The sequence below is a fragment of the Eupeodes corollae genome, chromosome 1, assembly GCF_945859685.1.
Source record: "Eupeodes corollae chromosome 1, idEupCoro1.1, whole genome shotgun sequence".
Classification (NCBI taxonomy): domain Eukaryota; kingdom Metazoa; phylum Arthropoda; class Insecta; order Diptera; family Syrphidae; genus Eupeodes; species Eupeodes corollae.
Window position 1 is genome coordinate 2,560,015 of NC_079147.1, and position 14,999 is coordinate 2,575,013.

The 14,999-nt window shown below is 34.9% G+C and overlaps 1 protein-coding gene across 2 annotated transcripts; it reads left to right on the top strand.

Moving 5' to 3' along the window:
• Window positions 1–329: 329 nt before the first annotated feature.
• On the top strand, window positions 330–12,514 carry LOC129940788 (colorectal mutant cancer protein). Of its 2 annotated transcripts, none has more exons than XM_056049266.1 (9): window positions 330–1,152; window positions 4,076–4,346; window positions 9,157–9,308; window positions 9,374–9,773; window positions 9,834–9,961; window positions 10,018–10,325; window positions 11,139–11,276; window positions 11,343–11,939; window positions 11,996–12,514. In XM_056049266.1, the coding sequence occupies exons 1-9, from the start codon at window positions 847–849 to the stop codon at window positions 12,141–12,143; spliced, it is 2,448 nt and encodes an 815-aa protein (XP_055905241.1). In that variant the 5' UTR covers window positions 330–846; the 3' UTR covers window positions 12,144–12,514. The 2 variants fall into 2 exon arrangements, with proteins under 2 accessions (XP_055905241.1, XP_055905242.1); XM_056049267.1 differs by lacking the exon at window positions 330–1,152 and adding an exon at window positions 3,597–3,975.
• The last annotated feature ends 2,485 nt before the right edge of the window (window positions 12,515–14,999 follow it).

Below are 14,999 nucleotides of genomic sequence, written 5' to 3' on the forward strand. Positions count from 1 at the left end.
ACAGATAAAGAACATCTGTAGCATTGAACGCTTTAAATAATTATGCAAGATAATATCATAATATAATAATGTTTAATCCGGTTTAACAATGTTTACTCCGAATCTTCTCTAGACTATATCAAACAATCTAACATTGTAATTAAAAATAAAGTGCTTGCTGTTTGAAAAATCTTCTAATCTGGCAGTTCTTTTTTAACGAAACACAAATAAAATTCGCTTGTCTTAGTATTACGTTATGGTCCACAGATGGCACTACATTCGGCTTAGAGATTTAACTTTGATGACAAGAACAACAACAAAAACCTATTTATTGTCTCTTGTCTGTCAATCAGCCAAATAAATCTTAATCGAGCGCCGTGATAGTTTTCCTTATTTATTAGATTTTCTCCAATTTCCCTTTCAATTTTCCAACCAAAATATGTGAAACTAAACTATTAAAAAAACAAGCCTAACGTGAAGATGAAAAATATAACATCCAATTCATAAATAAAACCCGCAAGCAGACGAATTTTCTTGGGCGTACTCCGCGAGACGCGACACTCAAAAAAAATATATTTCAGCAGCCATGAAAATGTAAACATTTGTCGGATTAACCCTCCTCTTAGTATGTCCCAGCTGCCTCTCATCCGCATCCAATAAATTAAATAGCCAAACGGAATAAAGGCTAATGTGAATATTGAAAGTTCTTTCAAAGTTCAAAGCAAGAAAATGCCTTTATTTGGTAAAAATTTAATCAAATTTACAGACAGTGGCTATTAAATTGTCGAAGGTATCGATAGATGAAGCTCTAGGTACGGCAGTTGGTGTGGTGTGGTGTGTGGATGTGAATAAAAATTAAAAGAAAACATGGAAATGTGTGCAAATATTGGTGCCGGGGGTGGTGGTGTGGGAAGTGGGAATGGAAAAGTTAACAATCCACCCAAATGCATGGTCATAAGTAATCTAAGCAGTGGAGATCACAATCAAGAGGTTTTCAAAAATTTCAAAGACCATGGTTACATTTTCGGAAGCACCTCACCTCGTGGGATGTCTACATCGGATTATATGGGAGGTGGGGGTGTTGTGGCAGACAGCAGAGGCTTTCTTCAGAAGGATAACAATGAAAGCGACAACAATATCAGCTCTTGTTCAACTTTAGACATTGTCAATAAGGTAAGGAAGGAAGAAAAATATAGCTCCTCTATCTTCACTCAATGCCCAATTCCAATTCAATGCAATGCAAGTGTGCTTACTCGCCCACACTTCTCTGATGGAGAATGAATATTTTTATTGTTTTCTTTTTTTGAACCATATCGAAAGTGTCATTCTTAGGACTTGAAAAACAAACGATAGCATGTCAGTGAAAAAAAAAATAGAAAGAGTAATGAAAAAACGACAATTTAAACATATAATACCCTATTCTATGAAATTGTAAAGAGTATTATTTCCTGTTTTGATTTTAAAATTCGATTCAATTGTTAAATAAAAAAATAAATATGAAATCTATGTAAGAACAAAGTATCTTAGTTTTTCAGCATCCAAAAATGGCTGTAATTTTTTCTGTTTCTGCCGACTTAGTTTGAGTAATTATGAATTAGAAACAAAAACGTATGTATACTTTGTAGCACTTTAATCTTGTAGCGAACATTTCATACCGTTGTTATTAAATTTAACAATTATGATGAAGGACAATTCGCCGAGATTCCTTTCAAAAGGAAATAAAGAACTATTGTGGTTTGTAAACAAAATTCATTAAATTTTGCTTAAAACAAACCGACGCTATTTAAAATAAGTGAAAAGTCTTTTTACTTAAACTTTTCAATTTGTATCCGTAATAAGCTTGTTGTGGCTGCTCCTGAAAGAGAAAAATGTTGTTAGAAAAACTAGATGATTTATAATTCCATTCCTCGTCCTTCATATGATACTTTGTTTTTGTGTGGGGTTATGCCATCGTTTTGTCCAATGTTCGCTTGTCCCAGTATTTATAGATCCATCCCTGTGGAAAAAAACTTAAGACTTTAGAAGGTAGAGAAAATGAAAAAAAAAATGATAATTAGCTTCGGCCTCGGGGATTCCTACCGCTCGCAGGTTGGAGTTATGGGTATTAGGTTTCCTCCTCTTCCTTCCTTCTGTAGATTCCTTGTTTTTTTTTGATGTTTTGGTCCGCTTGTGGGGAATCCGAAAAACAGGCCCCACCCCCACAACATCCGACGAGCTCAGCTGTGCACCACAAGCATGCCGCAGCTACCGTAACGGACATTCCTTCCTCCACCCAATCCCTATCCTAGTTCCCATCCCAGAGTTACCTTCTTCGACCGAACCTATCCTACCCTTTCCTCACCCATTTGCCTTACGACAACTGACACCCAACCTCGTTATGAGATAACACCCTACTTATATACCAATGGCTCCCGATACCTTTCCTCTTTCTTCCTCCTCACTTCATTATAACCTCAATTGTTTTTTTAGAATATTTAGGAATTGAATTAATCTAAGAAATTATGTCCTTACTTGGGTAGTTTAGTTCAAATAGTTAGATACGAAGGAGTTCAAACCTCGTCTCAAAATTTTGTTGAACTAAATTGCAAGTACAGTGTTATGTTTTTCTTACACATCAAGGTACCACACTTATTTTAAATATATTCATACAAGTTTGCACTAGTTTAACAAATGTAAAAACGATCTTTTTGTTCCAACAATTTGATGTTTTTTGTGAAACTGTAATTCATTCATAATTAAGCGAAACCACTTATTTATAAAGAAAATATAGTCTTTTTAATTCCCGTGTTTAAGACAAATTTATCATTGAATACAAATGTTCCGACTCTAACAAAGTAGTAGTGAAAACAATTTTTATGAATGCAAACTTATAAAGCTTGTCAATCCGAAACAGTCTTATTACAAAGGTTTATTTATAAAAATAGAAACTTTAAATAATCTTTTTTGTTTTTAATTTGAATAAAATAAAATAAAAGATACAACATGAGTGATTTATATTTAAATACTGAACGATTTATTTCATTATGAGCAGCTCATCGTGAAACGTCAAAACTGAAACTCATTTTGTAGTTGCATTTAACCAATCACAATGACCTGACTACGTAGTCACTACTCACTACCTTATTGTCCTTAGTTTGAGCCCGGTAAATTTATATTCAATGCTGTCAACTTTACTGAATACAGCAACTAAAAAACTATATTCTGTACATACAATTACATAAATGTTCTATTTTGAAAACTTTGATAAAATTGGAATTTATTATTTTCAAAACAAGTATATCTTTTAAAATTTTTTTTAAATGCTATTTTAACAAAAAAAAAGGATTATTAGTCTTTAGTCATCCCTTTTAATTCCAATAAAAAGAAATAGCAGTATTTATAAACACTTTATTCTTGTATCCTGAAGCTACAGGTTTTTTTTGTTGTTTTTTATTTGTCATCCTATGTTAAGTGAAGAATTCCTTATAACTTATTTAATATACCCTACGAAGATAGCCATCATCCATCATATACACTCACCTATATTGATTCCCAACCAAATTATTTGCAAGGTTTTCCCTTACTGCGCAAGTATCCCGAACATATGACGTTGATGCATTCGACACACAGAGCTCAGAATAGTGATACACAGAAAATAAGGAAAGGAACAAAATCTTGAAATAAGATTACATTATTCATTTAATAATAAGAAAAAAAACATGTCACCACAAAATTCTATCATTAATTGTGTCCTGTGATTACTCCCTGTCGAATAACATCACCAGGGACATGGGTGAATTATGCCTGGCATGGTTTTTTCCTAATTGAATAGTTCGGTACACTTAAGTTAGGGCACGTGTAATGTCGATTTCGCAATTACCCAAGAGTTTTAGTTGCTTGTGTTGTACAGAGTTTCAGAAGGAGAATAGCAGTAGCAATCGCTTACAGAGGAATGAATTACATAGAAGCTGGGAATACACACTGATAACACAGCCACCTCAAATACGTCGCATTAATGTGCGTGTTTTTAGTGATGATGTTATTCTTTTCCAAAAAAAAAAAAAAAAAAAAAAATGTAAGTTTTCTAACTTGTGTTTTTTTGTGTGTGCTTGCATAGGTGGAGAACTTATCTATTCTTGAGCTGGAAACACAACTTAAAGAACTGTCACAAAAGCTGCAAAAATCAGAAAAGTGCCGTGATGATTATAAACGAAAATTGGACGAAGCCACCGAGGACAAGGAACGATGCTATCGGCGACTGGAAGTGATAAGTGCCGCCCACGAAAGTCGCATAACTGAAATGCACTGTGTGATCGCAGAACTGAGTAAAAAATTGAGAGCAAAGCAGGAAAACACAATTATGGAAGAGAATGAGCCTGATGGCAGTGGTAAGTTTTAAACTTAGAAATAGAATTGTGATCCGTCCTCAGTCTTTGACATTTTGTTTGTTTTTAATTTTGTAAGAAGTAGCAAAATTTGTCCAGTAAGTTAAAATAAAAAGAGTTTGAAATGGATAAAAACTTAAAACATAAAGTCAAAACTCAAAGGGCAAATTCAGACAACATAAAGGACTTCATTTGCAGTTAACTGCTTCCTTTGAAAATAAATTGTGACCAAAGCAACTAAATTCGGAACTTTACTTCACTAACTTCTACCTTCAGTTCATCGTACACAAATTACCAAAAACATTATTGTCTACAAAACACTCCTCAGGCAATCTATAAGTCCATCACGATTTGTATTTTGCATTGTAAGGAAATATAACTTATTTCTTTTTTTAATTAGCAAAGAGTCCTTTTACAGAAAACATTAAATGGAATTGTGCAGAAAATAAATAAATTATAGAGTAATAAAGTTCAGCTTTTAGTTGAATGAAAAGCAGTATCAACAGTCATTTTGATAGAAGTAGACTTGACTTAATAGTTGGGGAAATTTTTCTTGACTAACTTTTCAGTGGACTTTCCATTAAAGTTGCCTTAATTGGAAGATAGTTTTTTGGCGGCTCACCAATCAGATGTTAGAAAGTTGCCTTACTTTAAAGTCCTTGTATCGTCTAAACTTGCCCAAACTCAAAAAAGGACTTTGAAATAGCAAGAGGTAGAAAACATATTAATGGACGATACCCTTATGTTTGCTTATGGGAAATCCGTCAAACTTTATTAAAAACATCAGTTTTTTCGTCATATTTGCTTGTGCGAAAATCGTTGAATTGGATGTCATTTGTGCTTTAGTATCTTTTTGTTGAGCGTATTTTGTCAGTTAAAACAAAATTAATAGACCAAAATGTATTCTTGAAATTGTTGCGGACTCTGTAAAAAGGCGATAGAATTACTATATTGGTCTTATTAATAGGTTTAGGTTGATCATGGCGAAATAAACAAATGCATAAAAAACTGTGCAAAACATCCTCCAACATTTTTCATTAAAAAAAATGTTTAGAAAATCAAACAGGCAAATTCTTTCTTTAGTTTTTTAAACTTTCTGTGATATTACGTTATAATTGTTGAAAAAAAAAATCAACACTCTTCTCTTAAACAAAAAATAATTTACTAAATACTTTAATAGTTGGTAAAATTGCTATGCAACTTAGGCATCACATCTAAATTTCAAATTATTTTCTTACTTCAAGCCAAGGAAATGTTAACATTTAATTGTGTACCCTTTATTTTTTATAACGGCTGTATATCTATTGGGCATCGAAGCTATAAAGTTATTAATAATGTTTTTGGAATGTCATTCCACTGCCTCTGAATTCCAGGGAATAGATCACTTTTGTGCTTAAAAATGTTGCTCCCAATTCTTCTCTTCCACTGCCTCTGAATTCTAGGAATAGATCACTTTTGTTCTTAAAAATGTTGCTCCCAATTCTTCTCTTCACAATTTCCCATAGGTTCTCTATTGGGTTTAGTTCTGGGGATTGGGCTAACCATGGTAAAACCTCAATCTTTTCTCTGTAATCCACTTTGTGACCAACTTCGACTTGTGTTTGGGATCATTGTCGTGTTGGAACGTTCATTTCCCAATGAGCATAAAGCAGCATGGTGTTACAAAGATGTCTGCATGGCCGTCAGACGTTATTATGCCCAAACCAAAATTGAGCCACATGCATGTTTGGCCGTCCCTTTAGTGTAATTTTGATTTATTCTCTCAACTCTTGGCCTCCTGACATGTTGTTTCAACCGGTCCGTGCATAATGAACTTTGATTCGTCAGAAAACAAGACAGTTTCCCATTTTTGGGAACTCCAATTGGGATGAGTTTTTGCAAGCTTTCACATTTTTTTTAATAAATGTCTCTTTTGCTGTCTGAAAACCACGAAATCCAGCCTGCAGTACTCGACGTCTGATATTTGATGGTTCAATTGGTAACCTAGGTTCAATCTTCCATGGATGATGACCTGGGAAATTCTGGATTTTACATCTGATGAATATTTATTTCCCGCCATTTTTAAAACAAACTCTTATTTTTTTAATTTAAAGAGAATTTATTTAAAAAAAAAAGTTTTCTTGACCAAAGTCCCTGCAAAAATTAACTAAACAAATCAAGCTATACGTATAAACTTTCCAACTTCAAAATAAATCAAATTAACCACCATTAAAATGAGACTAACAGAAAAATGGCCACAAGTTGCAAATGTTTTGCACAGCTGAAATCATTATTATTTTTGTAAAAGCAGTGCATTTCTAGAATTTGCCTTTGTGCTTTAATATTATAAACAGTAAGGTGACACATACAAAAGTCTAAAGCAATACAAATAATTTCATTGCAACAACGCTTATACATACGAATGTTCGTTTTTTATGTATATGCGGTGATACTTGCAAAGTTTTGCACAGTACTGTATGTGCTTGTTGGCACATACAGTACTGCAGTACTGTGCCAACAAGCGCAGCACGAATCGAACTGAGAGGGTGCTTGGTTAGTCCTGGATTAATAAGAGACCAATGATCAATGACTCCTCCTGGAGCATAGGGCAGCAACAAGATCCTTTCACCTATCCCGATTCACAGCAACTGACCTCAGCTGTGATGACGAGCCTCCTTCAAAACTGATGACCTCCAATTTGTTTTTGGTCTTCCAATGCGTCTATTACCCTGGGGATTCCATTGGACCGATTGTTTTGCTATATTGTCGTCCGGTTCACTCAGTGTATGGCCTATCCAACGCTATTTCCGTTGCATGATGTTTACGTCCAATTTTTTCTGTCCGGTCCTATTCCACAGCTCAATGTTAGATATGGTTTGCGGCCACCGGATCTTCAGAATAGAGCGCAGACAACGGTGAACGAAAGCTTGTAGTTTGCTCGAGATGTTGGCAGAGCATTTCCATGTTTCAGAAGTATATAACAACACTGATTTGACGTTGGATTCGAAGAGTTTCAACTTGGTGCGTAGGTCCGTTCCCCCATCGAGAGCTATAAAACTTCCCAGATAATTAAACTGCTCTACCTCCTCTATGGTTCCCTGCCTTAGAATAACTTGTGTGCTTTGGCCCGTGGTCATTACTTCAGTATTATTTGTGTTAATCCTTAAGCCAGCCACCTCTCCATTCAATTGCAGCGAATGACAAATCTGATTTAAGCCTGCCGTGTTGTTTGCCATAAGACATATATCGTCAGTATAATCTATGTGGCTAAGTTTGTCAAACAGACTCCATTGGATACCATGTGTTTCATTTGTACCCACCGTGGCAGTCATCACATCGTCAATCGCCAGCAAAAACAGAATTGGTGACAAGACATCTCCTTGACGCACATCGAAGGAGTCCGAAAGCTGTCCATTGTGCAACACAAAACACCTTGCGTTGTTGTACGATTCTTTAATGACAGTGGCAATTTTCTCAGGGATTCCTCGCGCAATAAGCGATCTCCAGATGCATTCACGATTGACCCTTCTCAAAATGTAAAAACATTAGGTACAGCGGTGATTGGTATATCGTTCGAGTAGGATTCGCAAGGTGGTGATGTGGTCGACGCACGATCGACCACTGCGAAACCCCGCTTGGTGCCTATTGAGGGTAGACTCGATCCTGAACTTAATCCTCTCGAGAATAATAGTTGCAATTAACTTCGGAAAAACGGACGTCACGTCTCACACACCGCTACACTGTCTTATGAGATGCTCTATACTCGTTTCGTAGAATCAATTTCCGCTGAGCATTACTTTCTGAATTGATTTAAATTTTAAGTGTTCTTCGATATGTGATTTTGTCCCAGGTGTGTTGGGATATCCAGGAATCTCTCGCTCTTATCTGTCTGGGTATAGTTTCAGTTCTAGCTTCCATGTAAGCGCTCTTAATGTGGCTCCACAAAGCATCTACCGATAAGCCAGCATTTTGTATGTTCGATGCTTTGTCGCCGAGTGTGGTGACGAAATTACGACGTTAGGGTCATTTAGAACGTTTGTGTTGAATCTTGGTCTCCTTGCTATACCCTCTGAGCGATGCTGTACAGCAACTGTTCGTAAGCGAAGCAAACACAGTAGCAAGTGATGGTCACTACCTGCATCAGCCTTTCTTTCGTTACGAACATCGAACAGTGATTTCCTTCATTTCTGCTGTATAATGAAGTGATCGATTTGATTTTTGGCTTGACCATCAGAAGATTCCCAGGTGATTTTGTGGCAGGTCTTGTGCGGATATAAAGATCCCCCAATCACAAGTTGACGAGCGTTGCAGAAGTCGACAAGCATATTACCATTTTCGTTACGTTGACCTAAGTCATGCTTACCCATAACTCGTTCGAGGCCTACATTATCAGAACCAATTTTTGGCATTAAAGTCGCCCATGATGATAACGCTATCGCCCCCTGGAACACCGTTGTATACCGAATTCAGATGAATAATGGTGACTTTTCCGATTTTCAGCTAAACCTAGCCGTCATAACCCTCGCCGAAATCGGTTTCCAGGATATAAGACTTTTGGTTGTTTCTTTAGTCAATTTGATGCCCACACCGTTGAGACTTGGACTTCTGTATGCCTCCTCTTCGCCAGAGTACAAAATAATCAGACTTTATTTTAATTCTTTAAAGTTTATGCTCAGTAATTGATTTCACTAGTTACTTAGACAGTTATACATATATGGCATTGTTTGATCACCATATTACAAATCTTAAAAGTTCCTTTTATTTCATCGTAACTTAAAAACTGTATTCATATTCACGGTACATAACTTTTTAATATGTTAAATTTGTTTAACAGAAATAAGTTATCAAGAGGGTTCTGTCTACAATTCGGAACTGAATCTCACCAATCCCGATGCGGAATGTCAAACGGATCCACTCGATGCCGAGTACTCAATTGATGAGGATCAAAAAATACTAAACGATGCAGTTGCAAAGACTCAACTTGAAGTAAATTATTTACATTATTTTAGTTAAAAAAAATTACCATCGAAAAATGTTGAATTGTTTTGCAGGATCTCCAAGAAGAAGTTCTTCATTTGAAAGCCCAAATTGCACTGCTTCAATCACAAATCGCCAATCCTCCTCAAAGTAATACATTGGTGCACGGGGATCCAGAACTCGATGACAACCAGGACGGTTTTGTGTCCTACAACAATGAACATGACAAAGCATCAGATGATAATTTTAAACGCCGGAGCATAAAGAAGTTAAACACAAGCATCTATGATAATGAGTTTTATAAGACTGAAGATGATGAGAACGACTACCACTCGAAGGACATGCTTGCCGCTATTAATAATTTACACTCAAAAGAACTGTATATGGAATCGCTTGATGATCGAAATTTGTGCTTGGGAAAGAGCAGTTCTAATACAAAATATGTCCCCGCTAATAATGCCTTTGTAGAAAGAGGTATTTTACTTTGTATGTTTCAATGCTCTAATCTTATTTTGACTTATTGATATTTTAAAGAAAAATACCAACGTCAAATAAAAAACACAAGCAGTGATGCTCCAATACCTAAAATGGCAGAACGTGTAAAACTGCGCAAAACAAACGATGATCAGAATATAACAGCAACTGATTTCATTAAAACTGGGGTAAGCCTAACAATGACGTTAAGTTCATTCTAAGCTAATTTGCTAATTTGTTTCAGATTAACAACACTGAAATAGTGGAGCACTTAGTATCGGATTTGATTCAAAGCAACAACATGATGGACAGTTTCATCGAAGCCTCGCAACTTGACACTGAATTTCAAAGACTGCAGCGGAGAATAGAACATTTGAAAGTTAGGAACTCCGTATTGGCATTGACCCTGGAAGAATGCAAGGAACACTGTGATCATCTATATCTTCTTTGTGGGAAATATGAGTCGAATGCGATAGCTTTACAGTCAGCAGTGAATTGTAGTGATCGTGCCATTGAAGCCTATGATGTTATGTTGGCACTGCTTGAGAGCAAGTGAGTTATTTAATGTATCTATATCCTTTGACAACATCTTATGTCTTTATTCAATTACATCAAAAAGATGTTATTTTTCTCTTATTAAAAAATGATGCTTAGAAAAGTTTGAATATTCCTAAAATACCATTTATAAATATAAAAACTACTGTCACAAGTTTTAAATTTTGAGGACGTGAATCTTCCATTGAAATGATTGCTTGTGACTTAGTTAATTAGCAAGAGATCTGCTTCAACATCTCTATTATAATGCTTCAAAAACTTATACAAATCAATACCAAGTATTTCCAACATTTAAAATGACAGCGATCTTGGGTTCAATCGCTGACAGTGCCATCTAAAGTTTTTCACACGTACTGCCTCTTGTGGGGAGTTGCCAAATTCTCCAAGAGTAATTCTTGCCATGAAAGAGTGTTTTCTCAAATTAGCCGCTCGGATTCGGGTTAAAACTGTAGGTCCCCTCCATCCTTGACAACATTACTCGCACACAGGAATGGTTGAAAGTTGTAAGTCATAGGTCCTAGTTTTCCTACTTTTCAACGAATTGTTTAGCCCCCTAATTGTGACGAGTAACCAAGGTCAAGACTTAAATAGTCAAACAAAATGTCTTAGTTTTCATTTGACATGAAGGGCAAAAACTTATAGATCAGTTCCAAAAGCTCGTGTTGGTTGAGCTTTATTTTTTTTTAAATTAATGAACTTTTTTAAAACTTTCTCTCAGCACTTAGTACTGCAACACATATCACACATTTAAAAGTAATATACGTTTTCTTACATATTCTAATCTCTTTGTTTTTCACCATTTAAATCTAGGATGGCTCTACTCAAAGAAAGTTCCACTGCAGCAGAGGACAGTAGAAGATCTGTAGAAGCAGTTGCAAGACACTTACTAGACCGCCTTGAAAGTGAGAAAAACCTCTGCGAAAACAGCTTAGGTCCATGGCAAAATACGTAAATTAAATTTTAATAATTGTTTGCAAATTTTCGAAAACCATCACTATTCATTTTTAAACATAGATTTTGTATATCTGATAAACCGTTTGAACCCTGGACACCAGATGACGATAACCGCCTTAGAAACCACGTTTCCAAATTGAAAGGCCGTCGGTCGACGGTTCAAAACACCATAGTTAACTTGGAATCACCATTTAGCACATTCTACGAAAAATCACGCATGGCTTTGGAAAGCAGCAAAGAAGTTAAACAAGAAAAAGGCACTCAGCTGGATCTGGAGATGGCCGTACTCATGCAAGAGATGCTAAATTTACGCGAAGAAAATATCGGACTAAAACAAAGGCGTGATGAAGCGGATCGTGAACGACAGACGGCTTTGGAGAAAATATGTGTCTTGCAAGAAGCCTTTCAGCAGCTACAAACCCAGCTATCCGACTCTGATGCTCTGTTTAATCTACATGCAGCAGACAGATCGTCCTTTTCCGAGGCTGATCATGCAGCTCTGACCGAACGCCAACTAGTTGAAGCCCTCACCCGAGAGTCCGAACTCAAAATAAGAATACAGTCACTGTTAGGTTCGGTCTCTGCAACACAAAAGAACTCCGATGAGAAGTACGAACAAGTACAAAACAACATTAAGGAATTGCAAAAAATGAACTTGTAAGACGTCATTTTTTAATTTTAATTAATTTTTGAAAACATGATTTCGTTTTTAGGAATCTATCACACTCCTTGGAACAAACAAAAAGAAAGTACCAATTGAAAATACGCAAACTAGAACAGAAAATTCTCGAAATGAGCATCGAATTGGGACAAAACCAGCGAATGATTACACACGACAATGTTCCTGAGACGACCTTGTAGGCGCTGCCTTAACCCATATCCAAAGATTTAAATATTCTTAATTGCTTTTTTGTGTGTGTTTTCTAAACAAAACAAAAACAAAATACAAGTTACATGCATTTCTAACGTGTTAAGTTCACTAATATGGCCTATAAATAAAAATATTTTAAAATTATAATAATAATCATGCGCATGATGCAAATGAATGAGCAAATGAATAGAGTACGCTTTTTTCTATTTCAAATAGAAAACCAAATCACATCTTTAAAACAGCAAATAATTATTAAAATATTTAGTATATAGTAGTTATGTAATGAGATTTTTTCTTGGCGCTAAGCTTTAGAAATAAGAAATTAAGATTCGTATATATTATTATAAAAACTAAAAACAAATTTATTACATATTATTATTAACTATTAATTGCTTGTTAATCAATGTACAAAACAAAAATATTAAACAATAAAGGTATTTATTATAGAAAGTTATTTTTCTTAAATACAGTAACAGCAGGACTTCGGTAATTCGATTGACACTGGGCAGGTTCAGGCGACATAAGGGACTTGAAAGTAAGTCAAGTTTCTAGTATCTGATTGGCTAGCTGCAAAAAAATGCCTTCCAATTAAGGCAACTTTATTGGAATGTTTTGTGGAAAGTTAGTCAAGAAAAATCTCCCCAGCTATTAAGTCAAGTCTACTTCCATCAAAATCACAGTTGATAATGCTTTTCATTCAACTGAAAGCTGAACTTTATTACTCTATAATTTATTTATTTTCTGCACAATTCCATTTATTGTTTTCTGTAAAACTGCTCTTTGTCAATTAAAAAAGAAATAAGTAATATTTTTCTACAATACAAAAGACAAATCGTAATGGACTTATAGGTTGTGTGACGAGTTTTTTGTAGACAATAATGTGTTTGGTAGTTCTTGTACTATGAACTTAAAGTAGAGGTTTGTGAAGTAAAGTTCTGAATTTGAAATTCATGGCACTTGCAAAACTAACTAGTTGCCTTGGTCAAAATTTAAAGGAAATCAAAATCTCAAAGGAGTTCAAATAACTGCATACTTTCTTGTAGATAGTTTCGAGATGAAAAGATAATATGCGTTTTTATTGTTTAGAAAAGTTTATTAAATAGAACAAGGTTTTTCATTAAAAATTAAAACTAAATGCCGAAATTGTATGCAATAATAATCCAAATGATTTAAAAATGTAGTACCGTGGCGTGATGGTTAATGCATAGGGCTGACATGCAAGGTCTTAGGATTGATCCCTGCCTGAGTCAGCTTAAGTTTTGATTCGTACTGCCTCTTGCGCGGAATTGGCCAGGTTCAGACGACATAATTAACTTGAATGTAAGGAAAGTTTCAAGTATTTGATTGTCCAGCTGTCAAAAAATTGCCTTTCAATCAAGTTAAATTTATTGGAATCTTGACTAGAAAGTTAGTCAAGAAAAATCTCCCTAACTGTCAAGTCCACTTTTGTCAAAATGACAGTTGATCATGTTTTTCAATTGAAAGCTGAACTTTATTACTCTATGATTAATTTATTTTCTGTAAAAGGGTTCCTTGTCAAATTGGATAAAAAAATAAGTAATATTTCTTTACAATACGAAATAGTAATCGCGATGGACTTGTAGCTTGCCTGAGGATTGTTTTGTAAACAATAATAGGTCCGTTCGCTTACTTTCTGCATTTTCATTTGCTGGTCCGTTGTTGTTTTTTTATAAAAATTATTAAATTGATTAAATTAAAACAAATTGGAGAAATAGTAAATAAACCACATTCTGTACAATGCAATACATAATAGATAAGTACAAAAAAAACGGATTTTAAGCAGACCTAGTGGAAGTGGACGCCCCATTAAGATCGCGACTCAACAAACTAAAAGGCATATTATCAAAATCATCAAAAATAATCCCAAAATTTCAGCTGTGGAAATTGCGGATAGCCTAAATAAAAATGAAGTTGTTGGGGTACATCCACAGACTGTTAGAAACTTTCTACATTCGAAAGAATTTATAGATTTTACACCTCGAAACAAACCGCTTTTGTCCTCAATAAAACGTCTAGATTATGCAAAAGAATATGTACAAAAGCCCACACAGTTTTGGAATGCGGTTATCTTTACAGATGAATCGAAATTTAACATATTTGGATCGGATGGCCGACGTTTTGTATGGAGAAAGCAAGGTACAGTTTTAGATACAAAAAATTGAATTGTATAGTAAAACATGGTGGTGGAAGTTTAATGGTGTGGGGTGCCATGGGAGCAAACGGTGTTTGTTGAGGGAAACATGAATAAAATAGATTAGCTCAACATTTTTATAAATTATCTGCAATCAACAGCCGCAAAATTATAAATCGGAGGTAGTTTCTGTTTTATTCACGACGATGACCCCAAGGATTCTTCGTTTGTTGTAAGAGAATGGCTGCTGTACAATGTAAAAAACGTACTTCCGCACCCTCCCCAAAGTACAGACCTTAAAAAAATAAAATTGAGAGAAAGGACTGTTAAAAGCAAAAAAAAACTGAACTAAACATCGCATTAAAAAACACCTGGGATGAAATAAGTTCAAAGGTTACCAAAAGTTTGGTTCTATCAATGCCCAGAAGGTTATAGGGAGTTATTGATGCTAAGGGACACCTTACAAAATACTAAATTCTGAAATCTTTTCACAAGATAGTGTTTTTTGTAATAAAAAATAATGAAGTGTACAAGTTTTGGTTTGTTAAAATGGAAATTTTTTAGTTTTCCGTAATTTTTTTGTCAAAAATTATTTGATTAAATAAATAAAAAATGTTGTGTTTTAAAGTTGATAAAATACCCTTTTATTTGCAATAAATTTCTTTTCGCTGTTCCATATAGTTTTCTATGTTTC

Excerpts from the sequence above, each read along its gene's own strand:
- LOC129940788 (XM_056049266.1), top strand. The coding sequence starts at position 847 with ATGGAAATGTGTGCAAATATTGGTGCCGGGGGTGGTGGTGTGGGAAGT. Across the intron at positions 9,774-9,833 it reads TAATGCCTTTGTAGAAAGAG|AAAAATACCAACGTCAAATA; the intron begins GTATTTTACTTT and ends GATATTTTAAAG. Across the intron at positions 9,962-10,017 it reads CTGATTTCATTAAAACTGGG|ATTAACAACACTGAAATAGT; the intron begins GTAAGCCTAACA and ends AATTTGTTTCAG.